The sequence below is a fragment of the Brassica rapa genome, chromosome A06 (assembly GCF_000309985.2).
Source record: "Brassica rapa cultivar Chiifu-401-42 chromosome A06, CAAS_Brap_v3.01, whole genome shotgun sequence".
NCBI lineage: Eukaryota > Viridiplantae > Streptophyta > Magnoliopsida > Brassicales > Brassicaceae > Brassica > Brassica rapa.
Genome location: NC_024800.2, coordinates 28,036,817 through 28,049,395, shown reverse-complemented (window position 1 = coordinate 28,049,395; position 12,579 = coordinate 28,036,817). Strand labels below are relative to the sequence as shown.

Below are 12,579 nucleotides of genomic sequence, written 5' to 3'. Positions count from 1 at the left end.
ATTTTATTTATATTATATATTTATATAACATATTTTAGTTTTAAGTTTAATTATAAAATTATTATGAAGAATTATAAAAATTAAATATGCAAAACATAAGAAATTAGACAAATTTGTAGATTTATAATAATATTATTGCTTAATTTCATATATTTAGATAAATTTAAATCGATTTAGAATAGTTTAAACCAATTTGAATCGTATAAATCAGTATAAATCAGATTTTAAAAAAATCGTTTCGGATTGAACCGAGTTGCCGCCTAGAGTGGGTCCTAGGTGCCTTTTAGAACCTTGAGTAAGCTCGAATAGCAAAGACCAAATTTAAATCATTACGGATGAGATAAGAAAAAAATATAAGTAAATGATAATTTTGAAAGTAATGGGTATTTATGAAAGAAAGAAATAAGTTTGAGTACTAACTTGAAAAAGTTCGTGTTTTATATATAAACCCCCTGCACTGACTTCACGATTTGGAAAAAAATTGCGTTGAAAGCTTCTTCTCCGTCTCTGCAATGAAGCGTAGCATCGGTTCCAATTCTTCAGGGAACAGTGGGAGTAGCAAGAAGTCTAAGAAGAGCAATCAGAAAACCCTAGGCGCCGCATGGGGCGCCGCTTCTTCTTCTTATCGTTCTTCTCCATTTTCCAATTTCGGAAGGTTCTTCTCTAAATTCTATGTAACACTTGTAGTAGTAGTAGTGGTGGGTTTTTGAAATTACGATGTAAAGGTTTGGACTTTCCCTCTGAAAGTGTTTGGTTTGGCATTTTAATGTCTTAATTTTCTGTGTAATCTTTACTTGTCTTATAAACTAGGCATGAAACAGTGAGCATTGTTTTGCAGTTACATGGAAGTGAAAAATCGGAAACTACAGAACCAATTTGAAACCGAGGCTTCTAGTGGTGTTTCGGGTTCTGAGGAGCTTATATTCCAAGGGGTTTCAATCTTTGTGGATGGTTTCACCATTCCTTCCCATCAGGTTTACCTCTATTGCTTTGGTTTATATTACTCAGGATCCAGTATTTATTTGTATAGATCTGTGGTTTAACAGTGTTTAGATCTGTCTAGGAATTGCGAGGTTACATGCTGAGGTATGGTGGGAGATTCGAGAACTACTTTTCTAGGCCTTCTGTAACACATATCATCTGCAGCAATCTTCCAGATAGTAAAGTCAAGAATCTACGGTTAGTGTCCTTCTCAGTTTCTTACAAACTCCCATGTTCGTTTATTGAAAAAAAGGTTTCTTTTTTTTCTTTCTAATCAGAGCATTCAGCAGAGGGTTACCTGTTGTGAAACCCTCATGGATAGTGGACTCTATCTCTGCCAACAGACTTTTGGGATGTAAGTCCACACCAGACTTTTCAGTTTCACTTAGAACTATGCAAACATTTGTAGAAAATTTTGGATTTGATCATTTTTTTCATTGCACATAATTGTTTGGTCATCTGTTTGAATGCTCTTTTCTGTGTTTGTCACAATCTAGGGGTTCCTTACCAGCTAGATCAACTGAATGATACCCAGCCAAAGTTGTCTGCGTTTTTTGCACCCAGAAGACATTCCAATCCGCCGGTTACATCTTCTCAACCTGAAACTGGATACAGTGAAGCTGAAGAGGGAAGTTCAATTATAGCAGGAGATTCAGAGGAATCAAGAGACAACGTTGTTGATGAAATTGATGGCGTTTATACTGAGAAGACTACTCCAGAAATGACTGCCCAAACAAGAACTGACAAACTGAAATCTTCTGAAGTGAATGCAGAAACACTTGGTAACTATGACAAGGAAGAGAAAGAACTTACTAGTGAACTCCAGCCCACTTCCAATCTGCCTTCTGCTTCGGACAACAAATCCTCCCATGGAAAACCGGTTGCGCCTGCTGCTGGATCCTCTGTAAGGCGCCATTCAACTGTCGAGGACCCCAATTTTGTGGAAAACTACTTCAAGGTAAATCTTTATAGAAATATTGTTAGCCTGTTTTTGCTCACCGTTTTTTGTACAAGGGATTCAGTTATGTAATGATAACTATCTCTGGCTGAGATATATAGTCCTCTCAGTCTCAGGTGTGGAACTAAGAGGGTTTCAGTGTCAATTTATATAATTAGGATGCATAGTATTACAGCAAAGCAGACTCTGAAGATACTTTTTCCATATTTAATTTTGTTTCTGCAGAATTCAAGGCTGCATTTTATTGGAACATGGAGAAACAGATACTGTAAAAGATTCCACGGCTCTTTTAATGGACTTAAATGGACAGATTCTGGCCAGAATACAGCTGAAAATGCCAATAAATCAACCATTATCCACATCGATTTGGTAATTTCAACTCTCTAGCCTGTTTTCTGTATCCTATGTAGGGAAAACAAAAGAAAGCCATGACCTCTTTTCTGCATTTTGTTACGACTAATAATGTAAAAGCTCGATCGTATAAAGAACTTTATAAAGATTCCTTAAAGAACAAGCAAATACAATGATTTAGAGTTTTTACACAGGAGTACTCTCTCTCCAATCACTACTAGATCGATCCTCTCTCTCGATAACCAACTATTATTCCTTACTACTACTTATAAAGTGAGAAAGCAGGGGACACGTCACAGACAACCCATGTGCTCGTGCCCAAGGCCGTTGCTGTGATTCATCCTTCCTCCTCTTTTGTTGATTCCTTCTAGATGCTTAGTCACTCTTTCTGAGCTGGGCCTTTCTTTCTCCTCTCGTACTGGAACAGTATTGGCGGCCTTCTAGCCTCATACGTAACATTACCCCCTCCATTGAAACTGACCTTGTCCTCAAGGTCAAGCTCTGGAAACTGCTTCTCAATCACACTCTTCCATTCCCACGTGCAGTCAGCTTCTGTCAACCCGACCCATTTGATCAACACTTCTTCATGGCCCGTCGTGGTATTGAACCTGTGAGCTCGCACGGCCTCTGGAACTACCTCCAATACCCCGTCAGCGGTGAGCTGTGATGGCAGGGTCACTGACTCGAAGGACTCACCCACTGCTTTCTTTAGCTGTGAAACATGAAACGTGGGGTGAATGCGAGCCTCTGCTGGTAAACGTAGTTTATACGCCACCTTCCCTACACGACTCTCTACCTCGTACGGCCCATAGAAGCGAGCCGATAGCTTCTCATTCACCCTCTTTGCCAACGTTTTCTGTCTGTAAGGCCTGAGTTTCACGAAGACCTTATCCCCTACTTGGAACTCCACTTCCCTCCTGTGCTCATCTGCTCTTGCCTTCATAGTCTGCTGAGCTTTCAACAACTGCTGGCGAAGCAATACCAGATTGTCATCACGCTCCTGCAGCCTTGCTTCCAACTCAGCATTATTGGTAGAACCATTCTCGTAGCGTAACAGCGACGGTGGCTCTCTACCATACAAAGCCTGGAATGGTGACATATTAATAGCAGAGTGGAACGACGTGTTGTAGCTGAACTCCGCCCACTGCAAGAAGCTTGCCCACGTACGAGGTTTCTCTCCCGCAAAACAACGTAGATATGTTTCTAATCCCCGGTTGGTAACCTCGGTCTGGCCGTCAGACTGTGGATGGTAAGCCGTTGAAAAGCATAGACTGGTTCCTGCTAAACGGAACAACTCCTTCCAAAACTGCCCTGTGAATATCCTGTCACGATCTGACACTATGGTTTTAGGGAACCCATGTAGTCTCACTATCTCCTGCACGAAGACCATAGCCACATCAACAGCAGTGAACGGGTGCCTGAGACCCACAAAGTGAGCGTACTTTGTAAGACGGTCTATCACCACAAGAACCGTGTTGACTCCTCCCGACTTAGGCAAGCCCTCAATGAAATCAAGCGAGATGTCTTCCCACACGTTGGACGGTATTGGTAAAGGCTGGAGAAGGCCCCCCGGTGCCAACGTGGAGTACTTCTGTCGTTGGCAAGTCTGACATGACGCTACATACTTCCTAATGTCAGTCATCATGCCCTGCCAGTAGAACAAAGCTCCAATGCGTTTTTGTGTCTTTAATACTCCCCCATGTCCCCCATACTTGCTGTCATGGTATTCTTTCAAAATAACTCCAATCAACTGAGACGTCTTAGGTAGCACAAGCTTCCCATGTCTCAACAGTCTCCCTTGTACCATGGAGTAGGTAGAGTGTGAGGTCGGATCTCGAGACAGATCTTCCATAATCTTAGACAATTCTTCATCCTTTCCCACCTCAGAACCGACTTCCTCCAACTGAATAGATACTGGAACCGACACTGCGAATAACTCTGGCACTGCACTTCTTCGAGAGAGGCCGTCAGCGGCTTTATTCTCGAGCCCGGGTTTGTAATGAATGTCGAAGTCGAAACCAAGAATCTTCGTCAGCCATTTCTGATATTCCATGTTGATTTCACGCTGCTCCAGTAAAAACTTGAGGCTCTTCTGATCCGTTCTTACTAGAAACTTTCTTCCGAGTAAGTAATGACGCCACTTCTGTATGGCAAAGACTATTGCCATTAGCTCCCTCTCATATACGGACTTCATCTGTTGCCTCTCGGTCAGTGCTTGACTAAAGTACGCGATGGGCCGCTGCTTCTGCATCAAGACCGCTCCCAAGCCTATTCCTGATGCATCTGATTCCACTACAAACTGCTCCTTGAAATCAGGCAAAGCAAGCACCGGTACTGTTGTCATGGCACTCTTCAACTGCTGGAAAGCACCCGTTGCCCCTTCCGACCATCTGAACTGATCCTTGCGAAGCAATGTCGTTAAAGGTCTCGCAATCTCTCCATAGCTTTGCACAAACTTCCTATAGTACCCAGTTAAACCCAAGAACCCGCGCAACTCCTTCACGGTTTTTGGCGTCGCCCAGTTTGTCATAGCTTGGATCTTCCCCTCGTCAGCTGCTACTCCTTCCTTACTGATTACATGCCCCAAGTACTCGATTCGTGAGCTCCCAAATTCGCACTTTTTTTGGTTGGCATATAACTTCTGCGCTTTTAGTATCTCCAGCACCAGGCGGAGATGTCCTGCGTGTTCCTCCTCTGTCTTACTGTAGACTAATATGTCATCGAAGAAGACGAGGACGAATTTCCGCAAGTAGCTTCGGAATATCTCATTCATCAGCGACTGAAATGTAGCTGGTGCGTTTGACAGTCCGAACGGCATCACTAAGAACTCATAGTGGCCGTCGTGAGTGCGGAACGCTGTCTTCTGCACGTCCTCCGCCTTCACCAAGATTTGATGGTAACCTGACTTCAAATCCAACTTCGAAAAAATGACTGCTCCTTGCAGCTCATCCAGCAATTGATCTATCATTGGTATAGGGTAGCAGTCTGCGATAGTGACCTTGTTTAAGGCGCGGTAATCAACGCAGAACCGCCAGCTTCCGTCCTTCTTCTTTACCAACAGCACAGGACTCGAGAACGGGCTGTTACTGTCCCTGATGATCCCTGCTGCAAGCATAGCTGCAATCTGTTTCTCAATCTCCTCGCGTTGAGCTTGAGGGTATCGAAAGGGCCTGACGCTCACGGGGCTTGCTTCCTTCTTCAGCTCAATAGCGTGGGCCTTTCCTCTTGAGGGGGGGAGCCCCCTAGGCTCATCAAAGACCTCTGGAAACTCTTTCAGGACATCTTGTAAGGATGGAGGAATCTGGGACGCTTTCCCGGATTCTTCTCCCTCCATCTGCATACCATTATATTCAATCAGCATTGCCTCTCCGTCCTGCTGTAAAGTCTTAAAAATAGACTTTAGAGATGCCGCTGAACAACAGATGCTGGGGTCTCCTTGTAGGACATACTTATGCGCTCCCACCTTGAAACGTAGAATTTGTAGCTTCCAATTGACCTTCATGTTCCCTAGTGTTTCCAACCACTGAATGCCCAGTATGATATCAGCGCTCCCTAACTCCAAGGGTAGGAAACTGGAGGTGATCGTGCAACCTTGCAGCTCCAACTCTAACTCGCTACACAACCCCGCTCCTTTGAAAGTAACTCCACCGGCTGTCATTACACTGTAACCGCGAGTTCTATCCGTCTGTAACTTCAACTGTGTCACTAGCTCCTTTGATACGAAATTGTGGGTGGCTCCACTGTCGATCAGAACCACCACCTCCTTTCCCATCAACTTTCCTTTGAGCTTGATTGTGCGTGTTGACGAGATTCCCACAATGGAACTGATCGAGATCGCTGCTACTTCCACTTCCTTTGCGATCTCCTCCTCCTCTAACTCGACAGAACAGTTTGACACGTCTATCTCTGTTCCATCCTCCAGTACCATCAAAACCACCACTTCGGGCTGCGCGCAACGGTGGGGGTAGATGTACTTCTCGTCACATCGGTAACACAACCCCTCCGCCTTCCATTTCGCCACCTCCGCCGGAGTCAATCGTCGAAAGGGAGCCTTCAATCGATTGTGATTCGGTTTTGTCTGGGTGTTGCTCGACGCCGTCGTTGCGTTGGTAGTGGACCTCCCTTTGTTGAGGTTTGGGCTTTGACCGGTTGATTGGGCCGGTTTATTAGTTTGGGCCTGATGTCGATTACTCGTAACACGGCCCGTTTTAGACGGCGTCTCTGCCGTCTCCTCCGCCGTTTCTCCCCCTTCGGACCAGTCCTCCACCAATTTCGCGGCGTCCATCACCTTCTCTAGCCCCCTTACACTCATCATCTTCACTCCCGCTTTTATTTTAGGTTTCAACCCATTCATAAAAGCCATCTCTAAGATCGGATCGGGAATTTCCGGAGCGTTGGAGGCTAACGCGATAAACTCGCTGCGAAAGCTTCGCACCGTCCCGGTTTGTCTGAGACACAGGATACGTTCACCGGCGCTCGTGTCACGCACCGCCGAGAACTGCTCCAATACCCTTGTCTTCATCTGCTCCCAGCTCAGGAACGGATTTCGACTCCTTTCCCACCGGTACCAAGGTAACGCGTCGCCGATAAAACACATCCTGACGGCGCGCAACTTTTCTTCCTCCGTAAAATCTCCCAACTCAAAATATTGTTCCACACGTAACACCCAGTTCTCCGACTCTTCCCCGTCAAACGTCGGGATCTCCATTCTCTTCGGTAACCATTCTTCCTTGCCCCCCAAGATACTCCGGTATGAGGGTTGGGTGTTGACAGAACCCGCTCCTAGTCCTGACGCCACCGTAGACCTCACTCCGGAGATGCTTCTCGGTTCTTCAAGGATCTGTTTCCCCGAGCCTTCACCCTGCAGCACCATCGGTTTAGAAGCACCAGCTGGGTTGGAGTTCAGACCAGAGGGTATCAGCCCTTCTCCTCGCCGATCCCTTCCCTCCGTCTGATCCTCCTTCCGCAGCTCGATCCTCTCAAACCCACTGGCGATGAACTTCATCATCTCGTTCAATCGCTCCTCCACCGCTGATAGCTTGCTCTCCACCGCCACAATACGATCATCATCGCGATGGATCTGCTCGGCCACCTTGTCGTCGTTCTTCTTTGGTCCCATCACAAGCCCTCAGGTTCGTCTTGCTCTGATACCAAGTTTGTTACGACTAATAATGTAAAAGCTCGATCGTATAAAGAACTTTATAAAGATTCCTTAAAGAACAAGCAAATACAATGATTTAGAGTTTTTACACAGGAGTACTCTCTCTCCAATCACTACTAGATCGATCCTCTCTCTCGATAACCAACTATTATTCCTTACTACTACTTATAAAGTGAGAAAGCAGGGGACACGTCACAGACAACCCATGTGCTCGTGCCCAAGGCCGTTGCTGTGATTCATCCTTCCTCCTCTTTTGTTGATTCCTTCTAGATGCTTAGTCACTCTTTCTGAGCTGGGCCTTTCTTTCTCCTCTCGTACTGGAACAGTATTGGCGGCCTTCTAGCCTCATACGTAACACATTTCCCGCATTACAATAAATAGATGTTTAAGCGTGAAATTAGCCACCTAAGAAAGTGAAAAAATGCTTGAGCTTGCGATCTAGGATTGCTTCTTTTTTTTTTCACTTTCAGTTGTTGCATTCTAATTATTCAAATTTGTGATATTATCCCAGGATTCCTTCTTTGTGTCAGTGGTAATCAGGAACCGTCTTGAATTACAAGACAAGCCAGTAGCCGTATGTCACTCAGATAGTCCGAAAGGAACGGCGGAAATTTCCTCTGCAAACTATCCAGCTCGGGCTTATGGTCTGTCTTATACTAAAGTAATCTTTCTTAAGCTTAGTTATGCTATGGGTCATTTTTCTGCTTTTGTACTAACTTGTTGCAATTTTCTAAATCTAGGAGTGAAGGCAGGTATGTTTGTAAGACATGCCAAAGACCTTTGTCCTCAGCTTGTTATTGTTCCTTACAACTTTGAAGCCTATGAAGAGGTACTTTTTTGGAGTTGAGTGTGTCTTTTTTGTTGTCGAGTCGGTACAGCGTGTTTGACATTGCAACTCAATTGTAGGTAGCTGATCAGTTTTATGACATCCTGCATAGGCATTGCAGAAAAGTTCAGGTCAGCCTTCAAAAAGATCCATTTTCTAGTTGCTGGCCTTAACCTACTGTTAAAAATAATGTTTCTTTTTTTTGGTGTTAGGCGGTAAGCTGCGATGAAGCCTTTTTAGATGTCTCGGATTTGAGGGATGTAGAACCTGAGTTCTTAGCATCAACAATAAGAAAAGAGATCCTTGACACTACTGGATGCAGTGCAAGTGCTGGGATAGGCGGTACTATGCTAATGGCTCGCCTTGCTACCAGAGTTGCTAAACCAGCCGGTCAGTTTCATATCTCTGCAGAGAAGGTAATTTCTGTAAACTGCTTTCTATTTTTAGTGTATATGTTTGTTCAGTGACTTGTACTAGTGGAAAGAGGTCTATGGACTATGAGCTGTGGTTATTTTCTTGAATGTAGAAGCCATTTTGTATAGAAGCTCGGTTTATGGTAGTGTGTGCCGTTTTTGCAGGTAGAGGAGTTCTTAGATCAGCTTGCAGTCGGCACACTTCCTGGTGTAGGTTCTGTGTTGAAGGAGAAGCTGGAGATGCAAAATATTCAAACCTGTAGACAGTTACGTTTGATATCAAAGGTAAAACATCTTTGTGGTTGTGAGCATGTCTGGGAAAAGGTGAAATTGTGACAGTAACCTAGAAAAAAAATCTATCATCTTTTTGCAGGATTCTCTTCAAAAGGATTTTGGCGTGAAAACCGGGGAGATGCTTTGGAGTTATAGCAGAGGACTAGACCTTCGGTCTGTTACGGCGGTGCAGGTCTGCTTAGCACTTGACTCACTCATTCGTTTTACATTTCCTAGTTTTTCTCGCTATAGGTGATATTTTTCTTTTAGCATGTCTTATATGTGAGCTTATAATTTAGCTCAACCAGTAACCTGGAGACTTTTTTATTTACAGGAGAGCAAGTCCATAGGGGCTGAAGTGAATTGGGGCGTAAGGTTTAGAGATCAGCAAGATGTATGTATTCTCGTGAATTATGCCTTTTTTCCAAACAGAATTCATTTGATGTTTAACAAAGAATGTGTGTGGTTGCTGACGATTGCAGGTTCAACACTTCCTCCAATGCCTATGCAAGGAAGTTTCTCTGCGACTGCAAGGATGTGAAATGATAGGACGCACTTTTACTCTTAAGGTATGATGCCTTCCTTAATTTTATTGCTGTAAAAGTAGTTAGGCTTATGCTTTTATTTCACATTGGGTATTATATGCCATGATGAAAGCATTTATCATGAGAAAAAACATTGAAGGTTTTGTGGTGTGGTGCTGTTTCAGATAAAAAAGAGAAAAAAAGATGCTGGAGAACCTGCGAAGTATATGGGTTGTGGTGACTGTGACAACTTTAGCCGTTCAATCACTGTGAGTTGGTACCATATAAGTTAATGTGAAACATGATGATAGTTTTCTTTTCTCTCACGGTTGCTAAGTGCAGTATTTTTCAAATATGCTTGTGTAATCCTTAAAGCCACGCTGATTAACATGGATGCTATAGGTGCCTGCCGCTACTGATGACATAGAAGTGTTACAGAGGATTTCAAAGAAGTTGTTTGGGTCGTTTAACTTGGGTAAGTGGGCCTTATGTGCTTTTGAAAGATGGTTTTGTTGTTACTTTTACTCTCAATTGAGCCTATTCAAGTCCTTCGCATGCAATGCAAGAAGCAGCTTATCTGAATTTTTTTTCAAATGTTATGGAAAATGGACAAGAGTCATAAGACTAGTTTGAAAAGATTAGATGAACCTGTGGCAAGCTCTTGGAGATTCTCTCCTAAGTGGCTGTTTATTGTCAAGTTATTATTTCCGCAAGTAGATGCATTTAATTGTTTTATCGATTTTCTGGGACCATTTTATTGACTTGTAGAAGCTTAAAAGTTTGCAAATAATATTTTACAGTACTACACGACTATGAGAAATCCCTGAGATTGAAAATCTTGGAGGAATATATTATTTGCTATTACCTTGTGGGTGACATCAAACTGTTGAATTGCTTGCAGCTTTTGCTATTCTATTTTCGTTTGAGCTATTCCTTGAATTTGGATTCTATCCTTGAATTTGGATGCTTAACCCTCAACTTTTGTTTCTCTTGAGATAGATGTTAAGGAAGTACGTGGGGTTGGGCTTCAGGTCTCTAAGCTTGAGGGTGCAGATCCTTCTAATAAAGGTAGTTTACTAAAACTTAGAAAACTCTAAGGTTCACTGTGACTTGTCTGTATGTGTGTTTATCTAGAAAATCAGAAAAGAAAGTTGATTTAATTCCCAAACACTGTTGTCTCGACATTCATTTGATATTTGTTCACTTAACTCTCAAGGTTCAAAGACTTTGACATCATGGCTCAACTCTGCGCCTGCCTCTATCCAAACAGAAAAAGATGATCATGTCTTTGCTGCAGAAGTTAGAGAAATCCCAGGTAATAAATACTCCTTTTTAGTCCACACAATGTCTTGGTTAAGTTGATAGCTGTGAAAGCTGCTTCCTTAATTACTATCTTGTAGCAGATTGTAAGAGGCGTGATACTGGTGGAGTTTCTAGTCTCCGAGAATGTAATTCAGCAGAACCCTCAGTTCAGTCTGGTGATACAAATTCGTCCTTGCCGCCCATGTGTCACCTTGACATGGAAGTTCTAGAAAACCTTCCTCCAGAGCTCCTTACAGAATTAGATGGAACCTACGGCGGAAAGCTGTTTGAGTTGATTGAGAAAAAACGAGGCAAAAGAAAAATCAACAGCGATTCTTCACACGTCTCCTTGGATGAACCTCATGTAGCGCATCCTCCCTTTGCAAGAGCACCTAATGAGCGTGCCATCGAGACGAATGATTTGATGCCGTTATCCCTTAGTCAAGTCGACGTCTCTGTGTTACAAGAATTACCTGAAGAGTTGAGAGCTGATGTATTGGGAGCATTTCCTGCTCACCCGAGACAACAGTCATCGTCAGATGCTCCCATGGAGACTTGTAAGAAACAAGATAAGGAGACAACATATATAAATGACGGTGAGAATGAGATTGGATTCTCAAGTAGCTCTCTCTGGTTTGGGAATCCTCCTTTGTGGGTAGAGAATTTCAAAGTTAGCGGCAATTCTACTCTGGAGAAAATTTCAGAGATATACTGCAATGTGGCTCAGTCAAGACCTATGTTATCCACGGTGCTCCAGCGTGTTATTTCAGAAGTGGGGAGTTTTCATGATGCAAGTATCAATGATTTGGAGAAAACTGTTGACGATGTGTGGGAATTTCTTAAAGAGTATATTAAGATCAAGGTTGAAGGTGATATTGAGGAGATATATCTCTGCTTCCGCCTTCTGAAAAGGTAAAATTCTATTTCATAGATTTTGCTTACTGCTGTGGTCAATCATGGATATGCCATTGCATTTTTGGCATTCGACTATTTTCATTCGATTCAAAGATTTGTGTTGTTCTTCATAGATTCTTACCACTTTTGGTGATGATTATACTTTACCTTCAGATTAGCAGCGAGGAGCCAACTCTTCCACCAAGTCTATGAGATTGTGTCTCCCTTTATTCAGGTCAGTGGAAGTTTTCCTTCTACATTATAAATCATTATGTAAAGAAAAATCACTGAATTTCCACTTTGGATAAGCTAATTTATGAATTGAATCATTTGTTAATATCTGTATAATGACAGACTTCTCTCTGTACATAGGCTTTGATCAGTGAACACTATGGAGGAAGCTTGAGCATACATTGAAATGTCTTTCCTGAAAGAAACCATATGCTTTAAAATTGCTCTTTGGCTGGATGTTACTGAAGAATGCATACTTGCAGGTACATTCTCATTCCTGTTTAACCATCAGGTTTCATTTGTTACCTTCCTTGCCAACCAAGAAAGCTATGAATATAACTGAATTTTGAATTTGGACATTGCAGAAGAATGTGGATCCTTAAGGGAATCGTGGTGAATGCACATGAAGCAGCTTTAACAGTCGTAGGGAAGTGATTCAGACCTTAAAGATCAGAGCCGCCACTCTCTTTTCTTTTTCCTGTTAACAGGAGGTACATTCAAGAAACAAACACCCCCATTGTATTTAATAGCACACTTTACAAGTATAGCGTTGTTCGTGTAAATTAACTACACTCCTTTGTATATTTGTAGCTTTATATATAATTTAAAGTTATATATGAAGAGTTGAAGATATTCATATTTTAAGTTAGGGTTAGCAAAAGGGC

The 12,579-nt window shown here is 42.7% G+C and overlaps 1 protein-coding gene across 2 annotated transcripts; it reads left to right on the top strand.

Annotated features, from left to right (window-relative positions):
• The first annotated feature begins 282 nt into the window (after positions 1–282).
• LOC103827830 (DNA repair protein REV1) lies at positions 283–12,547 on the top strand. Of its 2 annotated transcripts, XM_009103393.3 has the most exons (22): positions 283–655; positions 839–974; positions 1,064–1,179; positions 1,260–1,336; positions 1,479–1,939; positions 2,165–2,308; positions 7,963–8,095; positions 8,192–8,280; positions 8,358–8,408; positions 8,490–8,693; positions 8,856–8,975; positions 9,064–9,156; positions 9,298–9,357; positions 9,446–9,532; positions 9,673–9,756; positions 9,890–9,962; positions 10,487–10,555; positions 10,704–10,802; positions 10,891–11,701; positions 11,858–11,918; positions 12,056–12,177; positions 12,280–12,545. In XM_009103393.3, exons 1-21 carry the CDS (start codon positions 513–515, stop codon positions 12,098–12,100), a joined length of 3,156 nt encoding a protein of 1,051 aa, XP_009101641.1. In that variant the 5' UTR covers positions 283–512; the 3' UTR covers positions 12,101–12,177; positions 12,280–12,545. The 2 variants fall into 2 exon arrangements, with proteins under 2 accessions (XP_009101641.1, XP_009101642.1); XM_009103394.3 differs by lacking the exon at positions 283–655 and having other exon boundaries at positions 1,054–1,179; positions 12,280–12,547.
• The last annotated feature ends 32 nt before the right edge of the window (positions 12,548–12,579 follow it).

Coding starts and splice junctions, on each gene's coding strand:
- LOC103827830 (XM_009103393.3), top strand. CDS start 513: ATGAAGCGTAGCATCGGTTCCAATTCTTCAGGGAACAGTGGGAGTAGC. Junction 1,940..2,164: donor TTGTGGAAAACTACTTCAAG/GTAAATCTTTAT, acceptor TTGTTTCTGCAG/AATTCAAGGCTGCATTTTAT. Junction 8,694..8,855: donor TTCATATCTCTGCAGAGAAG/GTAATTTCTGTA, acceptor CCGTTTTTGCAG/GTAGAGGAGTTCTTAGATCA.